This window comes from Syngnathus typhle, linkage group LG2 (genome assembly GCF_033458585.1).
Source record: "Syngnathus typhle isolate RoL2023-S1 ecotype Sweden linkage group LG2, RoL_Styp_1.0, whole genome shotgun sequence".
Lineage (NCBI taxonomy): Eukaryota > Metazoa > Chordata > Actinopteri > Syngnathiformes > Syngnathidae > Syngnathus > Syngnathus typhle.
Window position 1 is genome coordinate 6,737,989 of NC_083739.1, and position 15,540 is coordinate 6,753,528.

At 41.1% G+C, this 15,540-nt stretch overlaps 1 protein-coding gene across 1 annotated transcript; it reads left to right on the forward strand.

Moving 5' to 3' along the window:
- The first annotated feature begins 876 nt into the window (after positions 1–876).
- Positions 877–15,294, forward strand: slitrk6 (SLIT and NTRK-like family, member 6). The gene is made up of 2 exons (XM_061272412.1): positions 877–1,337; positions 11,217–15,294. The coding sequence occupies exon 2, from the start codon at positions 11,232–11,234 to the stop codon at positions 13,758–13,760; it is 2,529 nt and encodes an 842-aa protein (XP_061128396.1). The 5' UTR covers positions 877–1,337; positions 11,217–11,231; the 3' UTR covers positions 13,761–15,294.
- Positions 15,295–15,540: the final 246 nt, after the last annotated feature.

The following is a 15,540-nucleotide window of genomic DNA, read 5'->3' on the forward strand; positions in this document are numbered from 1 at the left end:
TAGCTTCTAATTTGCCAAAATTATTCACTTGCTGATCCTATGCTCAGACTGGGTCACGAGTGAAGCTCTGTAGGAACTTGCTGATGCTCCAGATGGGACTATAATTCACCCTAAATCTGGTGACAAACCCACTTGGGCTCCAAGCTGTGTAAAGCCACATCACCGCTCATCTGAAAGCGATCAGCCCGTAAAGACTGCAGAGAATTTAGATGGGGGATGAATCACTTATCATTTGAGGTTTGTCATATAGAGGCATCAGCTGGAATAATAGCATTGTATCATACGCACCAATGGGGAGGTCAAAGGTTGTCTCAGACTCAAAAGATGTCATTCGAGCTGAACAAACAGGCATGCACACACTTGATTAACCTTTTCTGCATTCTAGACTTTTCTTTTATCTCATCATTTCCATTAACCTGCACTGGATGATAGAATCTATTTATAGAATACTTGCTACCTGTCAATTATATAACACCAACCATTTAAATAGCACTCCAGTCAATCTATTTAAAGCACATCAATTCATTCCCCCCCCTCTGTAAAATACTCCAAGAGGAGGGAGTTGAGTCTAACAGCTCCCTGCTGTATTATTAGACTACACATTTGGAATGCTAAATACCGGAAATCGTCTTTTGAAACACGTGCATTTATGTATTTTTAGTGTGTGTCGATTATTTATTATTTCCATCATTTACAATACAATACAATATTACAAATTTTATATTGCATTTAAAAATACAAATATGTCTTCAGATACCAAACAAAAGGCGCAGTTATGAAGCTTCATATATGACGACGCTCTTATTTTCTCAAGCTTTCCCGGATGTGTAGTTGCGTTTTACTTTAAAGCTTGACCCAACTCCCCTTTCGCTGTATTGCACCTCCACATCATGCAAATTAAGAAGAGCCAAGGCGTCGCAGAGTTGTTAACGCTTTACAACGCACGGCGCTGCGAGGACAGAAGGTTACAGATCACACCTTTGTTATTGTGGTGTATGCCTGTGCAGTAAAAACAAAAATAAATCTGACGTTTTATTGCAAGGCACCCGACTTTTTTTTCCCCCTTCCCAATTCCTTTAAACTGGGAATTTAAACCCAATCATTCTGGGGAAGGTGGCGGAGGACCAGTTTTGCTCATCTCGCTGGTATCAGAGGGGAAAGTTTTTTTTTTTCTTTTTTCCACGCGTGTGACAGCGTGTCAGTGACCGGGACAAGCGGAGACTTGACTCTTTCTCGAGGAAGAAGTTCACCCTCGGCGCTGAGAGACTTGCGCACCGATGGAGTAATCTACCGCGCGCTGTTATTTGGAATAGCTTTTTCACCATCACTTTTTATTGGTAAGAATCCAATGTCGTTCAATGTTTTCCCACATTATAGTTTGAACTTGACAGCTAACCTTGAGCCCACCTGGATGTTTGCCCCATGACACAATTGACGGCGGCACACTCCAGACTCATGCTGCGCCCTTCCATCAGTCTCACAGTATCTAAATTAATATATTTGATTTTCTCACGTAACTGTTTATTATGGGCGTGTTAGGTTTGCAGAAGGTCGTTTGAGTGAACCAGTTGTTTTCCAGGTACATTATAATCGGTACAAAGAACCAATCGGAAAGCAGCAATCGTGTTTAGTTAGGAACAAACGCTTTAGGGTGTACCCCGCCCACTGCCCAAAGTCAGGTTCAGCGACTACTGTACTTTCAAAATAACCGAGTCCAACCAGCATTTTTGACACCAGTTTCATAATTGCTCTTTTTTAGAAACTAAATGCAATGTCTGGGTCCAACACTCCTTAACATTGCTTGATTGGGATTAGTTAGGTTATTTTATTATCCAAAGCATTAATACAGCCATTAGTGCTTATTTTATTTCAGTATTAGTTTATTGGCTTAGCATGGTCGATATCTTTCTAAAGTTCTGGGTTTGTATCTCGGTTCCTGCCTTCCTGTGAAAATTTCTCTGCTTTTGCGTGGGTTTTCATTAAATAAAGGGACTTCCTCTTGCTTTCCAAGAACATGCCTGATAGTTTCACTGAAAACCCTAAATTCTCAAGTGTGAAATGGAGTCTAAAAGTGTGTTTTCCGATATGTGGCTTGTGACTGACTGGCAAACTTTGGGCCAAATTTGAACCGAAAGGATAAAATCGATAGAAACTGGATGACTGAATGGTTATCTGACAATTTTGTGTGCCTTTTGTCAGAAGTAAGCTAAAATACGTTCTAACTCTTACCTGGATATGCAGTTACAGAAATTGAAGGGATATAAATTGCAAATTCAGAATTTGCACCAATCTTGAGCCAGGCATTGTAAGGAACCTCAGGATTAGGGATGGGTATGCTTAAGACTTTAACAATACTACCGTTTTTTTCCATGTATAATGCGCCCCCATGTATAATACGCACCCTAAAAATGGCATGTTGATGCTGGAAAAAAGCCTGTACCCATGTATAATACGCACCCAAATCTTGACTCCTACTTAAGTCCATAAATGTAAAATTATTTCAGAAAAAAGATCATCTTTGGGAACAACCGGATGTTATTCTGCCGGTCAGTATCACTGCGCATGCGCTAGCAAACTCGATAGCGAAGAAATGTTTCGGATTTGTGTAGGGTACATTGTGACAGCAAACGAGCAGTTGATCGAGCAAGCGTCTGATACGAGAGCATTGTGTTCGTATGGAGCGTGTTTGAACTGAACACCAGAGAACAAAGCGCATCTGTAATGGCGGCCTCCATATCATATCCGGATTTAAAAAAAAAAAAAAAAAAAATTTTTTTTTGTTTTTGTACCCATGTATAATGCGCACCCCAGATTTTAGGACAATAAATTAGTTAAATTTTGCGCATTATACATGGGAAAAAACGGTACTTCTCTTAGCAATACTGCTTATTGATCAGTTCCTTTAACGACATTTGTATTGAGAGAAAAAAATATCAACACTGTTTTTATGCAGATAAATGAACTTGTCCCCCAAAACATCTATTAAAAAAATACAACACATAAAGCAATAACTTACAGAAAAAAAAACGTTGAATAAATCACAATTCTGAGGTTTAACATTAATAAAACAATTATTTAGTGTACAGAAATACAGAACATGCAGTTGGACAGCAAAAATCTCATGTGAGATGGGATGCAAATTTTCTAGATGTTCGTTGAGCTTGCTTGTTTTTCTCCACACTTTTTTTAATGATTCATTGCAACATGTTTGGCAACATCCATCGTCACCATCAACCTTTGAGAAATGTAACCGCACTTTCGACCGTTTCAATCTCTCCCCATGATTGTCTATCACAAGACGCTTTGACATTGCAGCCATCGCAATGTGCTAAATGTGTGAAATTCGTGGGTAAGCTACTTATTTATATCCTCCATTGAAAACCTATGCTCTTGCCCGATGTCCATGAGTAATGGAGTTGGCAAAAAAAAATGATGACGTTATCGCTCTGTGCCTCTCCAGGCATCATCATCCATCCCTCCATCCATTTTCTCTACCGCTTTATTCCACGGTAGTTGCGGGCGTGCTTGAGCCTATCCCAGCGGTCATCGGGCAGTAGGCGGGGGACACCCTGAACCGGTTGCCAGCCGATCGCAGGGCACACAGAGACAAACAACTATTCGCACTCACACCTGAGGGCAATTTGGAGTGCTCAATCGGCTTACCAAGCATGTTTTTGGGAAGTGGGAGGAAACCGGAGTGCCTGGAAAAATAAACACGCGGGCACGGGGAGAACATGCAAACTCCACACAGGGAGGGCCGGAGGTGGAATCGAACCCGCAGCCTAACTGTGAGGTGTAGAGTGAAACGTTCAAATGCTATCCACAGCAACCAAGCTAACGCAAAGTAAAGGATGCTAGCTTTGCGTGCCTGAGTGTACGTCAGTAAATCCTCACTTCTCATAGCCTTCGAAACTGGTGACTTGGCCACCTGTGCCCCTAAACCAGTGACGTACTGGCGGCACTACTTCGAACTCAGGTAGATGGCGCTAGGACAGTGGAGTCGCCACCACCGTTATACCAATAGTGATTATGTGTTTCCATGTAGTCTGGAAAGAAAAGAAGCAAAAAGTGTGAGTGAAGAAATATTGTGAGTCAACAGTATTATGTAGATTAGCTGACTTGTGATGTCACAATACAGGGGAAAAAAAATCTGATAAAATTACTTGGATGAGTAATTTCACACCTCATGGATGTTTAGGCGTTCCAGATTCTCTACTTTCTGCATAAATGCCATTAAAAAACTCATATTTTAATAAATCGAGGGAATAAAATTTAGGCATCCATTCATCTAAAAAGAGTCTCTACTTTCTGCATAAATGCCATGAAAAAACTCATTTTCATAAATTGAGGGAATAAAATTTAGGCATCCATTAATCTAAAAATCGGTGGTTCTGCCTTGCTAGTTACTCATACATTTTCCGTAATGCTTATTAGGGTTGCGTGTGAAATGGAGTTCATGCCATCCGACTTTGTGCGAGAGGCAGAGTACGCTCAGCCAAACGCAGGCGCAATATTGACAAATAAGCATTCACACCCACATTTACACATAAACTATGGACAATTTAGTGTTTTCAATACACCTCAGGCATGTTTTTGGAAAGTGGGAAGAAGCCAGACTAAATGAGTATGGGGAGTACCTCTTAGTTATATTATCATGAGCAAATAACCACAAAAGATGATACAACAGCCCCTGAGGTTCACTGTGGGTTACCAAATGGCGCTACAGTGGTCGCCAAAGAAAGAAACATACCTGGCGAAATGTGCTGTGGCAAAAGGAAAAGTGAATATTCCTTAGTTGAAGGAAGTATCATTAAATCAGGGTTACATTGGAGTGAATCTCTCTTGCTCTTACGCATTTGAGGGCATAGTAGTGGTGTTGACCCTGCAGGGTGAGCCACATCACTTCCATTACTTCGGATGAAAAAGGGACCCTCACTTCCTCAGTAATTGGCTCCCGGGATCACTGCACGGCACAATTGCATGCGACCAGAGTGCGTACGTGTGCATAAAAAAGGCACAAAAATACAGTCACATTTCTGCACAGTCAAGCAGAGGAGATGTTTGTGTGTGTCACTGAAATGAAACCGCGCCTGGCTGCATGCAACAAGTTACACTCTCTTTGACTCCCTTCCCGTTTGTGCCTGCGAGCAAAAGCAGTTGGACTTGATGTAATAGTGGCCACACGCGACCATTGGCTTCTGACCTCCGAGGAACTCGGTCGAAGGACGACTGCTCTTCAGGCAGGAATTGTTTTGCAGCGACACGTGCCTGTATAATCGCCAGAGAGATGAATAACACAGATAGAAAAAAAGGAAAAAAAAAAGCTGCTTGCAGAGGATTCTGTGCTTTGGCTGTCACAATGGAAGGTTGCAGTCACGAAACAACCATTTCGTTATTCTTCAATTATTATTTTTCAGCAGTTGAAGAATGCAGTTAGTTCCAAGTAATTGTATCTGTGGTTTGTAGAGAGGTTGATTAGACGATTAAGCATTATTTTTAGCTTGCGACTATTCAATAAATGCAGCCTCACATTTAAAGCCATCCAAAAACAGATAGTGAGAGCATTGAGAGTTTCATGTCTTGACTTTATTTTTTTGACATGCTAGAACATGCTGAAGAGCTTTTTATCTTACATTCTTACTGCATTGTTTTTCAACACTGTTCTTTGGGTAGAACGTGCAGGCCAACAGAGTCTCGTCATTTTGTTAATTCATGCAATGCCTGAGGGGGGTAAACATGCCGTGAACAGCGCTATCCCTAACCTGTATTAAAGCCGCTGCTGTTGCTGCTGTTGCTTTTGTCACTACAAGGGCAGAGACTGATACTGACCACCATAACTTGTGTTGAATATATGCACGGTTGGGAATGATTATTATTTTGCATGCTGCAATATTGCATATTTTCATTTAGTCGGTTTCATACCCTTAATGGATGTTTTCCAAGAAACCTGCAATATTTGTTTTATTCATTGTGTCATAACTCATCTCACATGCATGAATCGTGGAAATGTAGAATAAATAAACTGTTTTTGGTCAAGGAGGAAATAAATTATCTACCTGAGCCAACTTAAACATCCCAAAATGCAATCAGAGTGGGAGTCTAAGACTATCTTCAATATTGAATAGGAGGGGCTCCAAAGTGATATTTTTACACTGTGCCTCAAATTCCTGACAGCACCAGACCCTTTGTCGTTTGTGGTGTGGTTTTATTGACATATTTTGCAGTCCTGTTTTTATTGCTCCTGGAAGGAAAAAAAAAACCAGGATAGACAGGCTTGTCATTGGACAGCAACAATATTGTCAACTGTCTCCACACAAAGTAAATTATTGATCAAAAGTGGTGCTAAACCACTAAATTTTAATTATTTACTCCTACCAGGCCCGTTTTTGTTCCATCATCATAGCAAGCTTGTGATTATATTAAGTCAATCAAACACTGTTGGATGAATTTAGTGGAAAAACTTCAGAAGCGTCAACCTAAAAAAGGAGAGTAGAAGCTGGTTCATATAATTGATGTTTTTACTGCCACACACAGTTCCCATATTTCGATACTTATGTCAGCATAATATAGTAAAATCTTTTATAATCTCTTACTGCGCAAGTATTGCCTCGTTTGAGAGAGCAGCAACACCTATTTATGGAGGAAATCATAAGACGATCATTGCCAGTACCCTGTGGCCTTTCTCGCTGACTGCGGTTGCCATGTTGAATCGAGCAATTCAAGTAGTGAAGAACAGACGAAGCCTGAAGGAATTTTAAGACCGTCATGTAGAATATTGCACAGAGAGGTGGAACGTGACGCTCCTTTTGAAATATTACGCTCTTCATGCATGATTTCAATTAGAAACAAAAGTCAACCAAAAGGCAAATGTAAACGCGGCGCTCAGTAATTGAATGAGGACATTTCCCAGGATGAAATCATTCCCACGTGTTTACAATTCTGCACAGTTTTTCAGCTCTTTTTTGTTGATCCCACTTCGAAAGTCCATTCTATTTTGAAACTTTTGCAAATAAAAGTGTACTTCCTCAACATTGCTGCTGTCACAATAAATCACCATGAATGCAGATATTGCAACTTGTTAATGTGAAGAAATGACTGTGCAGATTTTGGTGATGACCTATAAAACAAGCAAATTCCAGAGTCATGACTATGTTCTCAAAATGGATGCAGACAGTTCTTTTGATTGACATTATGATTCAAAATCCAAAGATTGTGGCTCACAGAGCAACTAAAATTGAGAACCGGAATTGGGCTTCACAGTTTGCTGAATTTGATTGTATTCCAATAATAACTGCTGAGTGGAACACTGCATGATGCCAATTCTAATTATATGCTTACAACTCTGCACTCTCTAAATTCAGATTCGTGTATCGAGTTGATTCCCTGCAAAGTGTGAGACTGACGATTAAAAATAACACCAACACGTGGGGCATTCTGTTCACGAGGCAAACAAATCAAACGGAAAACTCTGTCAGTAAAAATCACATGCTTGGCGGTGCCCCCTTTTCAATGTAACAATGAGCAGTTGTGCGTTGCAGAGGTTTGTCAACGTCAGAACTACACTAACATTTGTCTTAAGATGAGGTTTCACAATGAATGCGTTAACAAACAAATAGGAGTCAAGAATTAATTCTGAGTTGTCACAATGGTCAGAACGATAAAGCAGGAAGTGGCTTTGCAAACGTGCATGTGGGAACCTCTCAATGGGCTTTGGCGGCACCACAAATTAAAACAGTCCAAACTGCAAAGCGATGCATATTTGAATGGTGCATGTGGAGCAGGGAGACTACTGCTGAAAGATGTTTTATCTCACGCTCTTGTGAAGTGTGCCATGCAACTTTGAGCTTCTTGACGAGACAAAGAATCTTGACAGTCCTTTTAAAATGCAGGTACAAATACGTGAAACTAATGTTCTTCTATATTTGGCTTCTGCTAACAATATTCACCATCAGATATCGCTGTATGATAGTCTGGTTTTTATTTTGAGTTAAGAAGAACATCTTGGGTATGAGAACCACAGATAAAATATTAAAAGGAAATTGCCATACTGCTTCGATGTCAGACTCTGTTTATGTGTGCATATGCAACAACAGCTTGTCTACTTAGGTTTTATATGAAACTGACTTTGAAATACCAAGCCAAAGAATCCGTCTTTTAACGTCACTAGGTTTTTGCTTCAAAGGAAGAATTCTGTTCTAGAACATGGCACTAGTGGAACGACAATAGAATGGGTGGTTCAACAGAGAAGCAAATATAAACTGGTGTGACTGGGGAGTGGAAAACTTGTAAAATGTCCATTTGTACCATCAGCATGTGATACTGCTTCGAGCGTAAACAAATGGGCGAAAAACTGTGGAAATTTTCAGTTAGAAAATGCTTGATGGTGTGTTGACTTGACAACTTGTCACAGATTGGTTATATTAGTTCTGTTCTTTGAGTCTTTTAACAGCTATTCTGGCATTTATTACTTTTGTAATACAAAGCCGCAAATTGGACCAGGGTCCAAATTAATATTGCAGTTCCCCAATTAAGTATTCAAATGTGTGTCACTGAGAAGTAAAGAAGCAGATCAAAAGCAGAAGGTGCAATGGATGGACCTTTGTACAAGATTTGCATTGACCAATGGTGTAGTGGTCCCGGGAGAACTGGGAATTACTGAACTGTGTGCATCAAGTGGGATTAAGAAATGGGAATACGTAATGCTGACTGAAAAAGACCCTGCGTGAACCCCTAACACCACTAGCCGGCATTGACATATTTGTCAATTTGTCAGTTACATTTTCAGTATTATACAATTATACATTGAATTATGGCAAAAAAAATAAAAATGCACATCTTGTATAAATGTTTATCAGAACCTAGGGGTTGTGGAAAATGTTTACTTTCATTCCAATATGATATTTAATGATTTATTTTAAAAATGTATATATATACCGTAATTTTCGGACTATAAGTCGCGTTTTTCTTTTTCATAGTTTGGGTGGTGGGGCGACTTATACTCAGGAGCGACTTATGTACATATATATGTTTTTTTTCACTTTTTTGGGCATTTTATGGCTGGTGCGACTTATACTCCGGTGCAATTTATAGTCCGAAAATTACGGTAATAAGCTTTTTAACATACTTGACATAACTCCTGAAACTAAGGACCTATTAGTTTGTTCCACACCACAGGTGTTTCTGGTGTGCCGGACGTCCGGGTGACTGCCTTGTTTATATTCTCAGAGCCTCTGGGATTTTTAGTACCGGTAAAAACACTTTCCTGTCATTTTGTAATATAACTCGCACATGTCTGTAGTAATTATAATAATTGTAATAACACACATTACAATATAATTCCTTTGACTAAGGAACTGCTTCCATCCTCAGAAGTATCAGTGTCATCATCGCATGTGCAGTAGAGAAAAGCAGGCATGTCTGATTAACCATACTTAAGATAACTTGATGGCCACATTCAAGGGGATGCCAGAGCCATTGTCTATGTGGGCCAAACCAACCCAACCCCCCATACACTCTGCATGCCCCTGTGGTGAAACACGTTTCATCGTTTTAGTTAAACTGTAACCGACTGACAAGGTTATTTATTCAGTTGTCTGCTTACATTACAGTCCTGTTTGATTTCCGGGGCTTGGTGTTTCATTTATGTTGATCTGAAAAAATCCTCTTGTTAACAGTGCTCCACACAGCGCTTCAGTGTCTGAGTTGTGTCTGGAAAGTGACCTTGGAACTACATCAATTGTGGCACGAATGTTTGCATTGTGAGACGCAGAAAGCTGCTGAACAAGGAAAGCGAAAGCGGAGCTGTAAATGCTGGCAAGGCTGAAGAATAGTGAACCCCTGCTTTTTTGCAATTCTTCCTTCCCGCCACCACTATAGAGTGTATTTTAAGGGTGTATTGAGACCAGAAAAGTCCTTTGGTCTGCTTGTTTGGTCTGGATCAAAAGCAGAGGAAAACATGGGAGTCCTACACGCTGCATTCCTAGTCTGCATATTTGCATATTCGGATCTATGCACCTGGAGCAAACCGCACTAGAGTTCATTTTGAAGCAAACTGAGACCACTTTAAAAAGTGGGTCTCGGAAAACTGTGAAACTTCTTTTTGTTTCCACTGGATGATGTTGTACAAGTGTCCCACTGGTTGACAAGAGAGTAAGAACCAGCACGATATTACCCAAAGGGTGTTTTAATGAGTTCAGTGGTTTCGTTCAGGTAAATATGTTTAGTGCATTTGGGCTGGGTAAAATATCAACAGAAAATTGTTCATGTTAAGATTTGTATAATGTATCACAAGGTCCTCAAGTGGCAAACCCCCACGACAATGGTACACGTGTTTTTATTTTTTTATCTTAGATGGTTGGTGTTGTTATCTATTAAGCTTGTCTTTCATGTTAAGCACACGCACACATACACGCACGCACGCACACACACACAGACACACACACAAATTGGCGTAAGGCATTTTTGTTGAATTTAATATAACATTATGTTCAATACTTACACACACAGACATTAACCAAGTCTCACATCTTCGCAATTTCAAATACTAAGGAAGTAGGGAGAAACGATAATGTATTAATGAATGGGTCATAGGTTTCCTTACACAGTCTTGTGCCATGGACTATTCCGGCTGCTGAGTTTTGTTAAAGAATGCATTCCTATAATAGTTATATACTCATGGGTGAAGATATAACCCGGACATTTAATAAGACGTATTCACCCTTCGTTCTATCGTAACTTAAATCAGATTAATGGATGTATTTTGTGTATGTTCCACCAATTCAGATGCCATCATTTGTGTTGATATCCATTCAGTCCTGCTGGGTGGTTAAAATGTTCTTACAAATGTGTTCTTGAGGTAAACATGGGATGACATTTGGATGAAGTAGCTCTGTGAGTCACATAGATGGCAGGGCTAAACACTGAGTCAAAAGAGAGACATATTTTCAAATGCAGCATTATCATTATCCCACTGTGAGTCACAGGAAAATATGCCATCTGTGTTTTCTCTCAGCCTTGAAATCAGCACTCGTTGTATATTTTTTTCTGTAAATTGTTAAAGTGTATTGAGTCCCCATTAGCCGCTAAATATCCATTGTACACCTTTGTAGACAGTTTACCTAGCAACTGAATGTCGTGTTAGAATTCAAAACATGAAATTATTTCCCATTAATGTTGTTTTCTCTTTTCTGCTCCCCATCCACTTTTTGTTTTTACAGGTATCACAGAGCATCATGTTGCCGCCCTGCATCGTTTTTGTCACCTTGTTTTTAAGGGGGGCCCAATCTCAAGATTCCCATCCCTTGAAGCCGTCGACTTCCATTAGCGAGTCTTGTGACTCCTTGTGCTCTTGTGAGACAAAGGACGGTATCTTCTATATCAACTGCGAGCAGAGAAACATCAGCGCAATCTCACAAATAAATGTTCTGTCAAATGTGCCCTTCCATTTGAACCTTTACAATAATGACTTGGTTGAGCTTCGTGCAGAAGAAATGGAAGTGCTCAAGAATGCCCTTTCCCTACATGTCGGCGGTAATAGCATACAAGAGCTGGAACCCGGAGTCTTCAGTGCCCTTGCTTCACTAAAAAAACTCCACATCAACAGAAACTTCCTGGTCACTCTCAAAGAGGACACTTTTCAAGGCCTGGGGAATTTAGAGTTTCTCCAAGCAGACACAAATTTCATTCGAGTCATTGAACCAGGGGCCTTCAACAAACTGATTCGCCTCAAGGTCCTAATCCTTAATGATAATTCCATTGAGTTTTTACCAAATAACATTTTTCGTTTTGTGCCTCTCACCCACCTGGACCTACGAGGCAATAAACTCCAGACGCTGCCTTATGTCGGGTTTTTAGAGCACATCGGCCGGATTATGGAACTACTCTTGGAGGACAATGACTGGGAGTGTGACTGCGATATATTGCATTTAAAAATCTGGATGGAGAATATGAGGGGCCAGTCTGCTATTGGGGAGGTGGTTTGCAGCACACCACACAACTTCAAGGGGAGCATCCTTGCTAAAGTCAAGCGCGAAGTTCTCTGTCCATCCCACGCCGATATCAATTTAGAAGAGCCCTCTAAGTCACTGGATATGGTTGTTACACCATCATCCAAAGGAGCACAGATTCCCAAGTTGACTGACGGCAAAGACGACGCCAAGCAACCCACACCATCTCACATTCCGGGTAGTCCTTGTGTAGAGCATTGTTCGTGTCATAATTACCCGGTGGCAGGGTTTTTGATGCATTGTCAAGACAGAGGAATACAAAAGGTGTCAGATATCGGAGTACCTCCTCAAAGCCCGACAAAATTGGTCATGACGGGAAATATGATTCAGAAACTCTACAGGTATGACTTTGTCACACACGATGGCTTAGAATTGCTCAATCTGGCAAACAATAGAATTGATTACATTGACAATGAGACTTTCCTTAGCTTGAACAGTTTGAAAAAACTGCATTTGAATGGCAACCGGATTGACAAACTGCATTCCACCATGTTTGTGGGTCTCCACAATCTAGAGTATTTGTATCTGGAATATAACCTTATCAAGGACATTGCTCCGGGCACATTTAATCCCCTGCCAAACCTTAATCTGTTGTCATTAAACAACAACCTGCTCAGTTCTCTTCCTCCACAGATATTTCGCAATGCACCCCTCACCAAATTGAATCTGAGGAAAAATCTGTTTATGCACCTGCCAGTGAGCAATGTGCTTGATCAATTAGACTCATTAGAGCAGATTTATTTAGAGGACAACCCTTGGGACTGCAGCTGTGACTTGTTTAGCCTGAAACAGTGGGTGGAAAAACTGAGAAAAGACACAGTAGTGGGCTCCGTTTTATGCCACACCCCAAAGAAAGTGATGCAGGCTGATCTGCGAAGCCTTCGTCACAAAGTGCTATGCGCCGGTTTGGATACCCAGTCCTTGGATACAGATGGAGAGGAAAGCGTGACCGCCACGCTGGGCCCCGATGGCACTGGCAGAGGCTTGCTCAAATCCCTCACAGACACCGTCCCACTCTCTGTGCTCATCCTTAGCCTTCTTGTTTTGGTCCTGATGATTATATTCTGCTCAGCTGGGCTGGTTGTGTTTATGGTGCACAGGCGCCGCCGCAGAGCAAAAAGAAAAGTAGCAGGAGATCATCCAAGAGAAAACAGCAGCAGCCCAATCCATTTACATTATAGCATGTATGGGCAGAAAACAACACACCATACTCTGACACAAAGAGCTGGGTCTGCCTCACTGTACGAAGAGAGATCGCACAGTCCCATCGTGCAGATATGTCGCAACCCCACCTACTGCTCTCAGCACAAAGATCACGATACCGATCTGGATTATGGGCTGGACCAATCCAGCTCCAAGAATCATGTCTGCCGAAGTATCATGGAGAAAGAGAACACCTCCCCACTTACAGGAAACCCGAGCTCCAAGTTCAAACCCATGGCAGGGGAATGCCCGGCTGAGTTTGTTACGCTTGGAGACCCCAACTCCTTGTATAGGAATATCTTGGAGCGAGAGAAAGACTTGCAGCAGCTTGGAATAACCGAATACCTTCGAAAAAACATGGCCCATCTTCAGCCTGCTGTAGAAAGACATGTCCCAGGGCACCAGCAGGAGTTAAAGTTAATGGAGACAATCATGTACTCCAGGCCGCGCCAGGTTATGCTCGAGCAAACTAAGAATGAGTACTTTGAACTCAAAGCCAATTTACATACTGAGCCAGACTACCTGGAAATTGTAGAGCACCAACCGGCATAAAACTGAGCTCCATCACAAATACAAACCCCATGTGACGTTTTGAAGCAAGTGCCTTGTCCTCTTTCCCCGCCTCTACTTTCCACAGTGTGAAATATCCGTAACGGGCACGTCACTTTGTCAAATTGTAGCACAGAATGTAACTGCGCAGATATTTTATCTATTGACAGTCATGTGATGTAGCCAGTTGAGGATGTGCTTTCTTCCGTCAAATGTTACATAAATAGGCTATGTTTTTTCATAACCCGTTCAGTATACCCGCTTTCCAGAGGAACCCAACCTCCCACCCCCTGCCCATCCCGTCAGGATAAAGCAGATGTTAAGATACAGTGAGTTTGAATCACCACTTGACCTAGAATTGCTGTTTAATCACTCTATCCTCACTCCGGGTCTGACCTGATTACACCCTCTGTCAACATAAGCCAGCTGGATTGCTCGAACCGGAATGCTCATTGTGCTGTGGGCCAGGGGGTGTGGTGGGGTTTTCGGGTCAGAAACATAATAACTTTACATCCGAAATACTGAAGCCTGGGTACAGTGTTTTTTCTTGTCTGCTCTCCTGTCCTATACACTGAACAAGTATCACAGAATATTTATTTATTTTTATACAAATGTGTGATAGCTCACATAGAGGAGGGTTTCTTTGTTAAATGCACAAAAAGAGCACTAAAGCTTTGTTTATGCTTGACGCAAGTACATTCCGCACGGAAATGAGACATGCGGAGTCTGGCTGGCACCACTAACAGCCTTTCATAACCTGCCTGGCTTGCCGCGGAGTGTAGTCGATATTCTTCGAGACAATAGGAAGCAGTGAAGAACGTCGTCTGCATATGAACAATACATTACCAAAGTAGAAGTAATAAATGACTATTTTTTTAAATTCAATAAACAATAGTTAACAACAGTTTGGGTTGAACAGTCAGCATGCATTTAACATCAATAAATAAAAAGCAAAGAATTGGGCAGTAGAAAACACTGTTGTTTACTAGAGCTACACACTAGCGGTGTGGTTGCAGAAATGACGTCAACTTTCTTTCCGCGCGGAGCCGTGCAGACGTGCAAATGCATCAATCATAACCAAGCTTTAGAAATACTGTCTCTTACACAGTACTATTGTCTTGCAAGATGCATTGCACTAATCAGATGCCACAAGAAGGTGCATGACAATCAACTGAGTCCTGCTGTATTGTGTTTCTTCCTACGCCAAATATACAAACTGCTCAAATTTGTATGATCTGAACATATGTCGCAAACTGGACTGGTTTAGAATGTTGCATAAAAACACATCTCCCTTTTGCGACTCTCTTCTGTGACGCTAAGCAAGACTTTCAGCGACTGACTTTATTCAGGATTCCATGTAAGCACACACGCTGTAACTTCTTCTTTTTAACCTAACTTGATTTTATTATTTATTCTCTTCATCCTGTACATAGTCATGTTGCATTCTATATTTTGGTTTTGTGTGCCTTCGGTGCTGTACAGACCATAAAACAAAGTTGTAACTAATGAACAGAGAAAATAAAGAGTACAACACAAATATGGACAAGTTAATGCGAGTTGAAGTATTGAGAATGGCCATCTCAGTCTATGCGTCCTTGGTCCCCATCTACCCCACCCCAATCAGCTTTGTACAATACAGGCTCATCCTTGTGCAGACAATAATTTTATTTCCCTCTTATTGTAGCCCTGCTTTCTGTGCAATGGCTCAAATCTAGTCCTTAATCACACAACAATGGCTGTGGGGGGTTGTAGCGAGCCAGCACAATTTCTACAACAATTGATG